This window comes from Sphaeramia orbicularis, chromosome 12, assembly GCF_902148855.1.
Source record: "Sphaeramia orbicularis chromosome 12, fSphaOr1.1, whole genome shotgun sequence".
NCBI lineage: Eukaryota > Metazoa > Chordata > Actinopteri > Kurtiformes > Apogonidae > Sphaeramia > Sphaeramia orbicularis.
This window is the reverse complement of record NC_043968.1, coordinates 29,521,828-29,538,000: the sequence shown is the minus strand read 5'-3', so window position 1 is coordinate 29,538,000 and position 16,173 is coordinate 29,521,828. Positions and strand designations below refer to the sequence as shown.

Here is a 16,173-nt window from a genome sequence, read left to right as displayed (position 1 = left end):
GGCAACACTAATGTGATACTCATATTGCAGCGTTTTCACTGGTAAGGTTTAAAAGCGAAGCTTCAGCAGGTAGAGAAAAGAGAAATGAGCGATAAGTTTCGTTTTCACTTCTGTTGGCGGCGGTCCGCACCGCTCCGTACACCTGCTGGTACTCTCATTCTGTGTACGCATCCACGAGCACCCAGTAAACAGATGGAATGTACGCAGAGGACGGACAGAACACTGCGTCTGTATCTGCCTGTGTCTTTAATGTTACTTGCAGTCAGTGTTACTTTTATCGTCATTTATTTTGAAAAATCTCCACACTCTTCACACTCCACACACATTATTCCACTGCTGCGTGCCTGCTGCACTGAACTGTGAATGTCACACGGCTGTAAGTGGTATCGGTGCATTTGTATCGGATATCTTTTACAAGTACGAGTACACACACTGAGTATCGGAGCCGATGCTGATACTCGTATCGGTATCGGTGCATCCCTAAAAAAAAAATATGAACAACCTGAATTATCTTTATAGAAGTGAAATTTTAACAATATTCTGCCTGTTAAATGTTTTGTGTATTTGTAGATCCACTTTGATCTGTAAGTTGTAATTCACATTTGTAAATGATAAACTGAGGCATAATATTGTTAAAATTGCACTTAAATTTCTTAAGACATTTCAGATGTTGATGTCATTCACATTTTTGATGAAACTTTTTAGATGTAAATATTCTCACAATGTAATTTTACTTTTCTGACTGTTATTATTGTACTGGTCCGGCCAACTTCAGATCATATTGGGCTGAATGTGGCCTCTGAAGGAAAATGAGTTTGACACCCGTGCGCTAATCTAAACTGTTGATCCATCAATCCTATCAATACACGTAAATAATTGGTGTAAAATGCAGTTTATCATCTTTTCATAGTCATTAGATATGACCTGTTTGGATGTTCAGAGGCTCCGTAGTTACCGTGGAAACACTGTCATCTTCTACAACATTGATCCACCAGTAAAACCCATGGAATTGGATCAATGACAGTGGATGGACACACTGGGTTTATGTTCAGTTAATGAGAGATTTTACTGAAAGTCACTTTTTTTACTCTGAGCTTTTATGAACATCTACATAATCAGAGAATTGAATATAGGAAAACAGATGATTCTCACTGGAAAAAATGCAAAATTCAGAGGATAATGTAATAATAAATGGTGATAAATCATTTAGGAAAGGTTAAATAGAGAGAAAAATTCATTTTGGAACTGACACAAAAGTCACACTGGGTCCTTATGGGTTAACACAATGCTAAAGTCATTGTCCAATCCTCTAAAAAAACAAAAAAAAAGTTAATATGGGTTGTATGTTTTACATTTTCATACCTTTGTATCTGCATAAAGTCACTGTTAAAATGTCTGTTATCTTCTCGCTTGAGTTGATGCCCATAAAAGAAGACTTAAGTAAAGTAAATCAAAGTATATACATTAAAACAGATGTGTGTCTAATGTTGCCCCATTTCTCACAAAACCCCCCAAAAACTACAGTTATGTAACAGTGTTACAGTGGAGCTTAAAATGATGAAAAGACGTCAATGAGGGAAAAAAAAGAGTGTCTGATGAGGTAGTGATGATTATTATGTCTCTGAATTATCTGTTGACCACAGTAAAGTGTGGGTTTGTGATTAAAACCATTTGATAAAACCTTGTTAATCTGGCAACATTGTAAGTATTGGGAGTTGAGTTTTGTTCTTAAACAAGTAGCATACACTAATCAACCATAACACTGCCCACTGACAGGAGAATTGGTAATTACCTCCGCCAAGGAGGTTATGTTTTTGCCAGGGTTTGTCTGTCTGTTTGTTTGTCTGTCCGTTAGTGTGCAACATAACTCAAAAAGTTATGGATAGATTTTGATGAAATTTTCAGGGTTTGTTGGAAATGGGATAAGGAAGAAATGATTAACTTTTGGGGGTGATCCGGAAGAAATCCTGGATTCTGGATCACTTTGAAATTTTCGTTAACATTGTGGTAAATGGGGCCAAAATTTTCGTTTCCCAATATCTCACTTAATTATTGACCAAAACTCATGAAATTTAACTCAGGAATTGACAATGGGGTCCTCTATCACATTTCAAAAGCTGATCCGGATCTGATCCAGAAGGCGGATTTTATTTTTAAAAATAAATGTAGGATTTGTATCACCGATAATGTGGGGAATTTTTGCGCTTGGCGGAGGTCTGCGCTCTCCAAGTGCTTTTCTAGTACTATTGATTATTTCTTTACATTGGCACCATTCAGTGGGTTGGATACATTAGACAGCAAATGAACATTTAGTCCTTGAAGCTGATGTGTTGGAAGCAGCAAAATGAGAAATGTAAAAAATGTGAGTGACTTTGACCAGGTTCATATTGTAACGGTGATGACTGGGTCAGAGCAACCTCCACAACTGCAGGTCTTGTTGGGTGTTCCTGGTCTGCGGTGGTTAGTACCGACCAAAAACGGACATCCCAATCTGAGGATAATTGAGCATCTGTGGGAGGTTCTGGAGAATTGAATCAGATCCACCTCTGTACTTCCAGGACTCCAGGGATCTGCTGCTAACATCCTGGTCCAGATACCACAGCACACCTTCAGAGGTCTGGAGGAGTCTAGGTTTCAGGTCAGAGCTGTTTTTGTGAGGAAAAAAAAAAGGAACCTACACAATGTATTAGACAGGTGGTAATAATGTTCTGCTCCCATAGACACTTGAATATTTAAGGTCTGGTTTTTGTTCTTTAGACCACTTTACACTGGGAATGTCTGACAAGATCTGGAGATGCTCTGACCCACTGATTTGTCCATCAGAATTTCTCCCTTGTCAGTTGTCCATATCCCTACTCTAGCCCATTTTGCTGTTTCCAACACAAACTCTAATGCCTAAATGTTCACTTTCTGCCTAATATATCCCACCCACTGACAGGTCCAATTGAAATAAGATAATCAATATTAATACCACTTTGCCTGCCAGTGCTCATAATGTTGTGGCTGATCACTGTATATTTCAAAAAGCCAAGTTTTGTCAGATAGCCTACAAATGTTTATAATAACAATATGGCCAATAGCCCATGTTATTTTGCATTCTTTTATTTTGTTCCTTTTATTCCCACTTCTGTGCCAGGGAAATACTTAAATCTTTGTTACATAAAAATAACACTTTAAGTCTTTCACACCTTCAGTGCACGATCACTGAGTGAGCACAAATTTAATCAAACAAATTTATGAAACCACTTTTAATGCAACACAGATAAATATTGGCCACCGTGAAGTCATTCCATTTGCCATGAGCCAATGACAGTCGACAAGGCAGATATGGTCCAATACCAATATATCTGTGCACTTCTACATAGCATTATAAGATACTAATGAAATAAAAAATACTATTGTCTGGGAAAACTGAGCTAAAATACCTAATAAAACAGAGGTTCAGTTTATAAACACAAAGGCTGAAACATTATAATTTATAAGACATTTTGCATGCATTAACTAAAGCAAAGTATCACTTTCTTACATTAATTTGCAACAATTGTGCAATATTATGTACAAGCAACTGTTCATAATTTAGAAATGATCCCGCTGGCAAAAAACATTTTTTGTGCTTTCCGGCATCATCACAGAAAATAAGCCGTTACAGTAAAATCGTAACTTCTGTTCGTCTTAATCATAAACAGAGCTTATATACTCTTCAATGTCCACCTACAGCATGACGACTACTCAAGTAAGTCTGAATAGCTGTACTATTTTGTTCCTATTGCAAACACTATTGTACAAAAAAACCTTTTCAATTGCAGCAATTGTAGGTCCCACTGGGGCCATTTATATGGAAGACTAAAATCATCCATCTTTTTTTTTTCTTTATAGTTTCACCATCTCTCTACTCATCCATCTATTCATTCTCCTCTTTGGCTGAGTTTGCAGGAGCTGATTCCTCCTTGGTTTCAGGCGGATCTGTACACTTCTCTGTAGAGAGCTGAGGGTTTTCCTCATGGTGGGAGTTCAACACTGCATCGTCTTTTGTTTCAACGTTGTTAGCCCCCGGGGAGACTTTCCCTTCTGCAACAGGAGTTTTCTCTTCTTGCTTTACCTCCTCTGCAGAAGCCCCCTCTCCAGCTGTTTCTCCCACCTCTTCTTCTGGTTCCTTTTCACTTGTAGGATTCGCCTCCTCCTTTTCTGTTTTTTCTTCCTGTGCTGTAGCTTGCCCTTCTTCCACAACAGCCATGTCCTCTTCTACAGGAGGGATTCCTTCTTCTGCAGGACTTGCTGCTTTATGCTCTGCTTCTTGAGTCGTACTTTGCTCCATCATCTCTCCCTCCTCTTCATCTATCTCATCCTCTAAAGGTGGAATCATCCCTTCTTCCCTTCCTCCTGGAAAGATCCTATCTGGATAGACCAGCTTCAGCTGTTCTTCAAAGTAGTCCTCCAAGTATAAGCCTGCACTCCCCACCTCTGAAGTTGGCTTAAAAAAAAGATGTGATGAAAAGACATTTATTATAGACAGATTGCAATGATTTTAGAGGTGTTTCATATAGAAAATGTTCTAAAATACATGGTAGATTCTTACCTTGTAGTACTTTGCACAGTTGGAAAATATGAGCCTGACATCAGAGACAAAATCCTCAGGACAGTCATAACATTCACCCTCCTTTGACTTAGATTCCAGCTTTCTCTTGACAATTGACAAATCCATCGGGGTCGTGATTAACTCTTTGTACCTTTTTGTCTCCTAAATTAGAAGGTTTGGCACATAACACACATGCATAAAGGTTAGGAAGGAAGAATTTCATGTTAAAACATTTTTTTTAAAGATTGTATGTGTTGTACCCTTCAAAGTTATTTCAAATAATTTTTATCCTATATGACTAAATTAAAGACTAAATAAAGACAGTGACTTACTGATGGAGAAGCAGGCTGCTGAAAGTCAGTACTGAAGTCATTGCAGAACATACGCAGTAGAAGCCTCTCACACCTCTGCATTTTGAATAAATGAAAAAAAAAAAAAAAACATCAGTCTAAGGAAATGCACTGATCTTGCAGAGCAAATAAATTTAAAGTGAGTTGTGTCATTTGTTTGCTGGCAGATGTACCCTTCTATCAACAGAGGGGAACTTTTCAGTGCCAGGGTCATTCTTCCTGTCACAGTCATACTCCATCTCAGGAGAAACAAGGTCTCGGCAAAATGAACAGAACCACTCGCCACTGAGGAAACATACAGAAAGTCAGAGGTGTTAGGACATGTGCATACACATGGTCCACTCCAGCTAAATACAATTACAGGACTGCCTGCACTGTCAAGTCTGGAGGGAGAGTATGTCAGCAGTTCAGAAGTCAGTAAAGATTTAGTAAAGCCCCTCCTGCACAGCTATGGCACAGTTCATAGGATGAGGCACAAATTATCTGAGGTAACTAACCCAAACATGCAAAACAAAACAAACCTGTCTTAAATAACCTTTCTCAGCATTTTTAGTTTATGTTGTATATAAGGAGGAATTAAATTTTTGTAACAGACACGTAATCTTCCAAACAGATATAAAATTACATGCAGCGTTGGTAGCTGACAAAGTACAAATCTGGGGGAACATGCCAGAAATGTTACTAATCATTTAGCAACAAAAACAGATACAAACAATATCTTATATCATGCATCTGTGTGAATAATCTGACAAGTATCAAAGCAAGAGAGTGACCTCTATTGGAAGCTGCTGGACTTACAGATCATTCAAAGCAGATTGCAACATTTCACTGATTTATAAATCCTCACATACTACAGAATCATTAATGGCAATTTTAATTCATTACAATGTTGACAATCTTGTGTAAAGTTGTTCAGCAAAAGCTACAAAAAATAAACTGTTTCCAAGTTAAAATCCTCAGAGAGAATTTGGCTTTATAAATCCTAGAAAAAAAACAAAGTACAACTGATTGCATATTATTTACTTATTCTTTTTAAGTTACCTTGATGTGTGGCATTTGATCATTATATAACTGTGCATTACAATCCCTGACCAATGAGAGATGAAATACCTCTCACCTTGGGGACTCATTCAGAGTAGGGATGTGGCAGGACAGATGAAAAACTTTGGGACACTTGTCACAACAGAGCAGCTCTCCACCATTCTGGCAGACGGCACACCAGTCCTCATTTGGATCCTCTTCTGGCTCTGCTCTCTTCTCAGACTCTGGCTGTGCTGTAGGCTGAGGACGCTGCTCTTTTCCAGGGATGGAAACTGGTTTTGGGACAGGGACAGGGTCAGGGTCTGGTGGACACACCTTCTGCTGCTGCCGTGGCTTGGACTGAGCCCCGGTGCTGCTGTCGGGCAGGCTGGACCCGATGCTGGACTGCACCTGTAGGAGACAGACGAAGAACCAGATAAAGAAAACATGAACAAGTTGATTCAGGATTTTTTTCACCTATGCAATTCTCTTACAAAACGAACTTCATCCTCGTCCTCTGGTTCATCCTTGATGACGATAACAGGCCCGGGGGACAACCTTCTTCGTCGCTTGGCTGAGGGGGCAGATGGTGGATCAGAAGTCTGCTTCCAGGGTGTCATCCTTCAGTATACAGAGAAGCGGAAAGAGGTTAAGTATTAACCACGACTGACTCAAATGGCCCATTAGACTTGTTTACACATAACCAGCTGGAAAATCCACTAACAAAAAATAAGGATGCAAGTATACATCTAACATCATATTTTACCCTGTGCTTCTATCCGTAGAGGATGGTTTGGTCATTGGGGAATTCTGCCGTCCTTGAACTTCAGAAAGAAAAAAAAAAGAAAAACTTTGAGGTTTCACTGGTTAACAAGTCAATTTTACATTACATAAGATCTTTAAAAATTACAGCAGAACAAAGATAATGACCTGTCATATGATTGGGCATGCTTGTTTTGTCTGTGGTTGCTGAAGTCAAACTTGAAGAAAAGTTGGGTTTGGGAACAGAGATGGTAATGGAGGGGACGGGTCCAGCAGCTTCACTTCTCTTTAGAAAAGATGAGTCTGTTAAGCCCCGCTTAGGACATCAAGACAAAACAGGCATTATTATTACATAATCAAATTGACACAAAACAAGCCCAAGTAGCACTTTCTGTCTATCATTATTACCAGTGTGAGTAGGGCAGTCAGTGCCATCTGTTTGTGTTTCTTTGTGATTATTCATAACAAACAGAGCAAAGATGACCAAACTCCACAGCGATGTTGACCCTAAACCACCCTGGTCACCCAGAAATTTTGAAGTCAAAAGGTCAAGATCACAGGATCAAAAAATTTATTCAAACAACTATTTTGTCTGCTATGCAGGCACAGTAAGCTTCTGTAGTGATTCCAATTCAAATTTCATTATGTGTTTATGTTCATATGGATATAAATAATATACAGTATATTATTTCGTATTTTACAAAGTAGAATCCTAACAAGTAAAAAAATCTGAAACAATTACTGGGCATGGTGAGGACCTCTTTTGAGTGTCCTCTGGTCGTTTGTGTGAAACTTAATACTTTACTCCATTCTCATCTACCCACCTGATGTAGAGATGTCTGTGTAGCGATTCCAGTGGACAGAGGCTGTGGATAGCGGGACATACCCTGCAACACATCCAAGGGGTTAGAGGGAAAGCTGGAGCTATGAATTACATCTTACAGGTTAGATGTAAAAGAATCTACAAATTAAGAAAAAAAAAACTACAAGGTTTTTAACCCACTGAATAAGACCTGCTCATGACTCCTATGTCACATATGCAGTTTTTATGTGACTGAGGCCAAGAGAAACTTTCATTAATCAGGGATCATTAGCTCAAGATACTCCTCCAAAAAATGTGTGACTTTCATACAGTTAAACCCGCTTTCTAAACAATGTCTCCAAATCCACTTACCTGAGCAGGTGGAAACCCTGGGTTGTGAAACACGGAGGAGGTGGGGCTCCTTGGGGTGGGCTGGGAGGTCCCATACCTGCGTCCAGGCTGCCCTATGCTGGGAGGACCCTGGGATGGCGAGGACCCTCCATGGATTGGTCTAGTGGGAGGTGGAGGACCCGGGGGTCCCGGAAGTCTGACATTCTGATACCAGGACCAGTGGTTTGGAGGAGGCTGCCTGTGGGGCTGCTGGGAAAGTTTGTCCACCTTAGACACAGGAATAAGAAATCCCAGTTTTGTACCTGAGAAATCTGATGCTATCTTCTGGGTTTTTTAGCGCTACTCTGACTATCTCACTTATTTTCTATGACAGCAGAAGCACTGATTGTGCCGCACTTATTTGTACCTGCATCTGAAGCTGAGCCAGGGTGCTCTGTCGCTGTTGAGCGGAGAGTGACAGGCCTGCAGTAGGTGCCTCAGCTCTAGGACCAGTCTGTTGGTTTGTGAGTGGAGGTCGACCTGGACTCCTTTCTACTACTAGAGAACCTGGAGAAAACAAGTAAAACATTTCAAATAATAATTCTGTGTAAAATCACTTAAAATCTAATCTATTTCAACTCCACTTCTGTTCATTGGAAGCTCAAATAACCAACCTACAGAAACACCAATATACATCATGGTCAGAATTTAAACCACTGATTTGGACACAGTGATTTTCAATTAACTTCGATTTACTCCATTTACTCTAACACATTGTGCAGAAGTATGCATGTAGTTTAAGACTGAAGGTCATTTAGATCACAGAGTAATGAAATTATGTGTCAGAAAACAAGCACAGCTAGAAGTTAGGAAAGCCATTTCATCATCAGGTGGTGGGAGCAGATGTTGCAAAGTTGTGGCAAACCTCAGTGGGGAACTCAAGTAAGGAAATATTTTGCATATTTTCACAGATAAAGAAAAAACAAAAAAGAGGTAGAGACAAACTCACAGATGAGCCAAACTAACTCAAATGATTCAGTGTCAATTAAAAAAATTCAGACACTGGTCTTGTTTTGTTGTATAAGAAATTTAGAAACAAAAGAACACGAAGACTTTAACAAATGTTCATTTTCTTATGTATAAGTGTCACATAAAGTTCAAGAAAAAATGTGCACAGGAATGTTAACAACTCTAACCCTACTAGAATTTTTGCCCCATGATGCAAATAACTGCAACTTGAGGGTTATGGTGCAAAACCCAAACTTCCTAGTTATATAAAAAGAAGCACACACGTGCTGAAACAAAAAAAAAAAGAAAAAGACAATAATGGACAGGAGAACATAATATAAGATTATAAAATTTAGGCCAGATGAGATTAATGAGTCAGAGCGTAAATGGCAGAAAATCTTATTCACTAGATTTAAGAGCACAATGACAAATAAAGATAAGATAAAAGTATGGGATGACATAACTTCCAACAGATTTTTTTAACACTTGCAGCCATTTGTTAGAGCTTTGCTGTTGTTTTCTTACCAAGGTCTACATTTGTGGCCCAGAAGCCAGAGCGGCACTGGAAACGAACTGAACTCTGCGGAACGATAGAGGGGCTACAGCTTGCCCTCATCAGGTAATGGATCTGGAAGAGGATCTAAAAAAAGCCAAGATAGTTGTAATGTTTGACAAGGATTTTTTGAAGTTGTCATTGTTGAGCAAAATAAACAGTAAAGCTCCATGCACAATACATAACTTCCAGAAGCAAGTTAAATTATTGTGTGACGTTACATCTCTCACCAGTCGTTTGCAGTAAAGGAGGGCCGTTCCACTTTGACTGGCTGTGGCCCATTTTGTGAAGCTGATCACGTGGTCTAGGTGCCTGCTCAGAGAGTTGACATCGTCCTGTTGCTTCTTCAAACCCAACTCGTGGTCCTTAGTCAGAGCCTATGTATGCACGTGTTCACAAAATGTAAGAGAAGACATCCTGAATGCCCCAAGAGACCTTTGAATGGCATACCAGTTCTGAAGGTGTAAAATACCTCAAGCTGATTAACCAGGATCTTTCCCTTCCTGTTGATTTCCATAATGAGGTTACAAATGGATTTCTTTATTTCATTCGTTACAGCCTTACGGTTTTCGTCAACTTGCTGTAGCCTGTGGAATCGGTGGAAGACAACAATTTCTCTTACACAACATCTCACATAAATCCAGCATCAAAAAGTGCAGATGCATTTTAATTTAAATGAATGTCCTAAAGCATAATAGAAAAAAAATACAATGTAAATAAAGTGCAATGAATCAATTAATTAGAGCTAGAGAGTACAGTCTTACCCAGATGTAATGAAATTAGACACTTCCTCAATGGCCTTTCTTTTCTCTTGTAACTGTTGTGTCATATTCTCCAGATACAGCCTGTGGTTCCTGTATGCATCTTCTAAAAACTGGTAGCTGTATGGATTAATGAATGAAAAGGGTAAGTACAAGTTTAAAAAAGACACAGCACCTCCTGAATTAATCTTTGTCTATTCTGTCTGGATATATGAATTGGTGCTTTATTAAATATGACATTAAAATACTGATAGTTTTATATATTTTTTCCAATTGCCTTGTTCCTTTATCATCAAAAGTCACATTACAAAAACAATTCACTAAAAATTAGAAGCAATCAAGACAAGACAACATCATTTATCAATATAATATCCCAAAAGAAGTGAAAAATCAGTTCATACTTGTGATCCTTGTGCTTAAGCAGCTGACAGTCACGACAGGTGAGTCGGTCACATGTCTCACAAAACAATTTGAGTGGCTCCTGTTTGTGGATGTCACAAAAGACAGGCTTCTGTGTGGATATTCCTAGTGCTTCTGGAATAAAGACAAAGATCAAAGTTTTAGAAAATATGATTGTAATGTCAGGCATGAAGGATTTAATCTGCAGTCTCTATATGATACTGTGTCCATTTCTTCAGGCTATGATTAATTATTGCTCTATGGGACAATATTTAAACATCCTAAGGTATTAGAGACTTAAGACTGAGGAGCTGTTCTTCCTCTGGACCTGAAAGGAGGTAAAATCCATTTTGCAGCCTTCAGTCTCCAACACTTAAGATTGTTAACAATATCATCTACTTTAATATTTAAAATATGCATACTAGAGAAGGTACCTGGTGACATTTCCTCTTTCTGACGTATGGTGTGATCCCTGGTGAATTTAACCCTTTGGTGGGCTTCAATACATGTCACGCACAGAAACTCCACACACTCCACACAGTAACCTGTTGCCTCTGTGTTGTCATCACAGCTCATACAAACCTATCAAAAACAAAGATTTATAGCAAATTAAAAAAAAAAAAAATCACCATTGTAATGTTACAATTCAATAAAGTCTTATTAGTTTGGGATGGGTAGTAGATGACCAACCTGACTGGTTTTCTCCACAGTGCTGCTTGGCACTTCAGCGGAGTCCTTGACAAAGAAATTATCCAACACGTCCATTTCCCAGCACTCCTGTCTGCACACTGGGCATCGAATGGCACCCACTACTGTAGAAAAAAAAAAACAACAACAAAACTTAGCACACGACTATTTACAGTTTTATTGTTACAAATATCTGTAGATATTAATTAATGACTGGTTGATTGAAAAAGAGGACTTGAAATAGGTAGGTAAACAGAAACACCAAACTTAAAATATTAAAATATATCAAAAGGTGAAAATTAAAGTTCAAAATTATTTCACTGCATCTTTAAAATGTCAAGATCCAAACATGAACATAGTAGTATATACATGTGCACAGTTATTAGATATTAATCACGACTTTATCAGTGACCTAAATGATTTCAGTGAGTTCTCACATGGTTTGCTGTCGGCTGGTCCTTGTAAGTCACGCCTAGGGTCGGCGTTCCTAAAGGGGGTAGGCAGACACCTCTTGCAGAAAGAGTGAAGACATGGTAAGAGTTTGGGCTCCCTGTTGTGGAAACTCAACTTGCAAATTGGACAAGTATCCATGAGCCCGAAGGTGCCTTGCTGTTTCAGCCTCTCCTCCTCCGCTGGTAAACTTTCGGCCTCGTTTTCCACGATGATAACAATATCGTCGTTATCAACATTTCCAACACTTTCATCCATTTTTTTCTGCTGCCCGATATTTCCAGTCTATCGATTACTATAGCGTTGCGCGTGAAAGCAACGACTATTCAGTAATTTTCCTAACCTTACAAGCCTAATAAGGGCTCTGGATATTAGTATTACATATTAAAACATTAAATACATGGTCTACTCATCCAACCAGTGAATTGTAATGTGATTGTTTTAGGTGAATTTCTCTCCGTCCTGGAAGCTAAATTAGCAACGTAGCCTCTTTTAATTTTCAGATATGTTAAAGGTAATAAGAAATCCTCCTACTTTTGGCGACTCTTCTTCGAACATATAAAAGATAACAGGCCACAGTCACTTAAGAATGAAAATCACGCTACATACTCTATAAATACGCCATTTACGTTTCTGGGGAAGCGACCATCTGTGTGTTATTTGCTCAAAACCTAAACACATACCATATATTACCCAGACTGCACTGCGGTTCTTTAAAGCTACAGCACCCGGTGAGGGACAAACTGCATAGAACGGAAAACCATTGAAGTGGAAAGCAAACAAAATTAGTTTAGTGAATGTAATCTGTCTGAAAGTAAATGTACCAATAGATTCATTAGTACTATTTTTGAAGTCTAGGTTGTATCATGACTATAGCAGAGAGATCAAATAGTCCATGGGCCAGACAAGATGTCGGTACCACTCAAGGTGGCAAAGGTTGCTTATACTTTTTGAAAAGATACATGTCTGTAGTCAACATTTTGGTATGATGACCTTTCTGGAGTCACATGAGTTGCTAAATTACTGTTAGCAACTGTTAAAGTCACCCACCCCCATTGAAAAAATGCATTTTTGACACTGGTGCCTATCTTGGTATTGGCCCTGATTAAGGACATGTTTCAATGTTTTATATTAATTTGTTCAGTATCATTGTAAAGGGGACACTCTGGACTTTCATTCGAGCTCTTTTGTGGATACTTTTGACAAGTACAGTAGACACTGGAGCTCTTCAAACTTTTAGTAACACAATTTTTCCTACCATTTTTGCCTAAATTATCTCTTCGTTTAGTCCTGTGGCATCAGGAAGCATCAGAGATACAAAATGCAACACTGGAATGCTGGCATGACTCTAAACATTCAGGAAATTTATAATTTACCTATATTATCTCATTGTGTGTGTGTGTGTGTGTGTGGGGGGGGGGGGATTTTCAGCCGAGTATCAGGCAGACAGTTATTCTAAGAAAGCAGAACAAACAGTAAGATGAGGCTTCCGATCCTGTCAGCTGACATGGCAGCTGCTTGTTACTAAAAATTTATAGAATTTGACTGTCTGGAGGATAAAGCGGTTCAGAAAATGAATGAATGAATGAAAAAACAATACTCTCATGCCATGTTTCCACTATGTGGTTACTGGCTCAACTCAACTCGGCCTTTTTGCTTTTCCATTACGAAAAAGGACCTGGAATCTGGTACCTGGTACTAGTTTTTTGGTATCACCTCCGCTGAGGTTCCAAGACTGGGGAACAGATACTAAAACGTGACGTGTAAACACTGCAGACCACTGATTGGTCAGAGTTGTCTCTGTGACCCACCCTTTTACAAAAAACATATGTGAAAGTTGACAGTAAATATAGTGGTAGGTTAATCCACATGATGACAGCCTGTAAAACTACACCATGGTCAGTTAAGATGATTCAGACTTTGGTGGCCGATATAAAAATTCAGCATGAGTTTGACGGGACAACACACAACGAGCGAGTTTATCAGCAACTCTCTGAGCAGACGACACGAAAGTAACGCACCGCATAGCTATGACGTCCAGGTACTGTAAAGTGGATAGTGTCCTGTAATGGAAACGGTCTCCAGGAATAGTACCTGGTACCCGAGTCGAGTCTTGGCGGTTCCACATAGTGGAAATGCAACATGAAATGAAACTATGTTAAGTTTTTTTGAAGAGGTGAAAGTGGACATGACTAGATGTCCACACGAACTTTGGTGATGATTGATCACTGTGCTAGGGCATTAAGCTACATCAACCTTTTTTTTTACATTAAGTGTTTTAGAATGTTCCTCTTCTTCTGCTGCTGTCAGAGCAAAACAGCGGCCACAACCACTTGATCTTCCTTTTCTTTGTCTTGCATCTGTAGAAGTTTCAGTGCTGTGAGCATTATTACCATCTTGAATACGATAATCATGACACGGGACTTTTAGTACATGGCCACTGTTTATATACCGATCTAAATATTCTGAAACAGCATAAGATCTTCCTACCAGCGCCTGGAGAGCACCGTGAGTTTCACATAGGGGTGCTGCAGCTGTACATTCACCTTATGACAAAAAAAATTCATGAAGTGGCCATAGGTCTGATGTAGGAAGGTCCTAAGGCACCCTTATGAAGAACGTAACAACTGTAAGACACAAAATCACGCATTTTCTGACAGAGGCCTCACGTTGATCTTGCATTTTGAACGGCAGCTGTACCAACTTCATAAGATGGCCATAAGAAACTACTGATCTCTCCACGAATGTCTACAAATGCCAGATCTCATACCAACCGGGAGATTCGTACGAACTCATCATTCGTAAGAGGCATTGTGACTGAGGTTTTAACAGACTTGTTGAAGATGGGAAGTTATTCCTTTCTTAAATCTAAGCTCAAGGGTTGAATCCATCAAAATGAATATCCTGCCAAGGATATTGTACCTCTTTCAGACATTACTTGTGAAGGTGACAAACCAACAATTACTTGAGTGGGATAAGCTCATATCTAGGTATATATGGAACGGCAGGAAACCAAGGATTAAGTATAGATGTAATCCTGGATACTTTGCCTGGTGGAAGGAACTTGAATTGGCTATGTCTTGGATCCTACTCCAAGCAATAGTATCAGATGATGTACTAACCAAGCACCTCCTACACAGAGCGAATCAATTTATTAACCTATCTTTGAAGATCTGAAAGCAGAAGTTGTGCAACATACAAATGGCAAAATTATTGAGGTGGTGTTCTTTTGACACCAATCTGACTGATAAAAGATTTAGGACGTGGGCAAAATGCTTATTGCACTCTGATACACAAGGGGTTGCTGAAGACTTCCAGACCATGTAGGAAGAATACCGTCTGAAACACCAGGATTTGTACAGATTCCTCCAAATGTGCCCCTATTTTGAAGTACTTAAAAAAGATGTACACTTACTGGAGGACATGATAAAAACTGTTTATATCTGCTTGTAAATCTGAATGCAACACCAAAACAATATCTAAGAAATGAAATTGTTTCTCAAGTAGAAAATCAGGAAAGTCATTTTATATTACAGTTTTTCTCAACTGCTAAAACACATTTCACAAAATTTTCCTCCATTTTTCCAAAACTCTAAACACAGCACACTTTTCTAAAGCTACATAAACAAAACTACACCAGCAAACAAATTCAACAACAAATTCAAACTTTCACTCCAAAACAGCTGCTCAAAGCCTGCAAAAATTTAAACACTATACATATCATCACACACCACAAAAAACCAACTGAAAACAGTGTTCAGTGTGTGAGAATGTTCTTTTTTTCCACAACTGCCAAAGCATGTTTTTAGAAACCTTACAGCATCTGTTCTCAGATTATATCACTGTAAAGTATTGGGCCTTCATAGATGTGTGTTTCATATGAACAGTATGTAAATCTACAGAAAATATAGTATGTACACTACTGTACTGTATGACAAATCTATGCAAACACTACAGAGGATCCAGTACACACAACAATACTCACTGAAAACAATGTTCAGGGTGTGATATTTTTTATTTACAGAATTTACCCCACACACACATATATTATGCGGCATCACGTCATTGCACTGGGTCAGGCCACAGGACCTCATCTACATCACAGGCAATATTGTCCCTTGCCAGGCAACGTGGGAAAAATGCCTTGGCATGGCGGATCCAGCCTTGGAAGGCCTCCACAGGCACGTCAGCTCAGGCCAGGTCCATAGCCCTGAGAAGGTTCTCTCTTGTGTAAGGTTGGCGGTCATATACCTTCCACCTCCATGTGGCATTCTTGCAAAACCCCTGACAACAACTGCTACAACAATACCCACCTCAGAATTAGATAATATGCGTGTATTATTATGAAACTGTATATTATTTTCTGAATCCTTACTTGTATAGCTGTAACCTCACTGTGAGATAAATGATTATCCCGTATTGCCATTGATTTGAACAAATGCATAAAATGAATGTGATCTTCTTGACTTTTGTCT

At 39.0% G+C, this 16,173-nt stretch overlaps 1 protein-coding gene and 1 long non-coding RNA gene across 5 annotated transcripts; both read right to left on the bottom strand.

Moving 5' to 3' along the window:
• Positions 1–1,369: 1,369 nt before the first annotated feature.
• On the bottom strand, positions 1,370–2,398 carry LOC115430432 (uncharacterized). The gene is made up of 2 exons (XR_003936937.1): positions 2,245–2,398; positions 1,370–1,792 (listed from the first exon to the last, which is right to left on the bottom strand). It is a non-coding gene; the product is annotated as an uncharacterized LOC115430432 (long non-coding RNA).
• Positions 2,399–3,118: 720 nt separating this feature from the next.
• On the bottom strand, positions 3,119–12,415 carry trim24 (tripartite motif containing 24). Of its 4 annotated transcripts, none has more exons than XM_030149826.1 (19): positions 11,686–12,415; positions 11,252–11,370; positions 10,996–11,143; positions 10,564–10,696; positions 10,166–10,282; positions 9,874–9,988; positions 9,632–9,778; positions 9,374–9,488; positions 8,268–8,407; positions 7,883–8,128; positions 7,533–7,595; positions 6,877–7,024; positions 6,713–6,770; positions 6,441–6,567; positions 6,044–6,357; positions 5,100–5,211; positions 4,909–4,983; positions 4,577–4,738; positions 3,119–4,471 (listed from the first exon to the last, which is right to left on the bottom strand). In XM_030149826.1, exons 1-19 carry the CDS (start codon positions 11,954–11,956, stop codon positions 3,902–3,904), a joined length of 3,180 nt encoding a protein of 1,059 aa, XP_030005686.1. In that variant the 5' UTR covers positions 11,957–12,415; the 3' UTR covers positions 3,119–3,901. The 4 variants fall into 4 exon arrangements, with proteins under 4 accessions (XP_030005686.1, XP_030005685.1, XP_030005687.1 ...); XM_030149825.1 differs by having other exon boundaries at positions 11,252–11,373; positions 11,686–12,414; XM_030149827.1 differs by having other exon boundaries at positions 7,883–8,110; positions 11,252–11,373; positions 11,686–12,414.
• Positions 12,416–16,173: the final 3,758 nt, after the last annotated feature.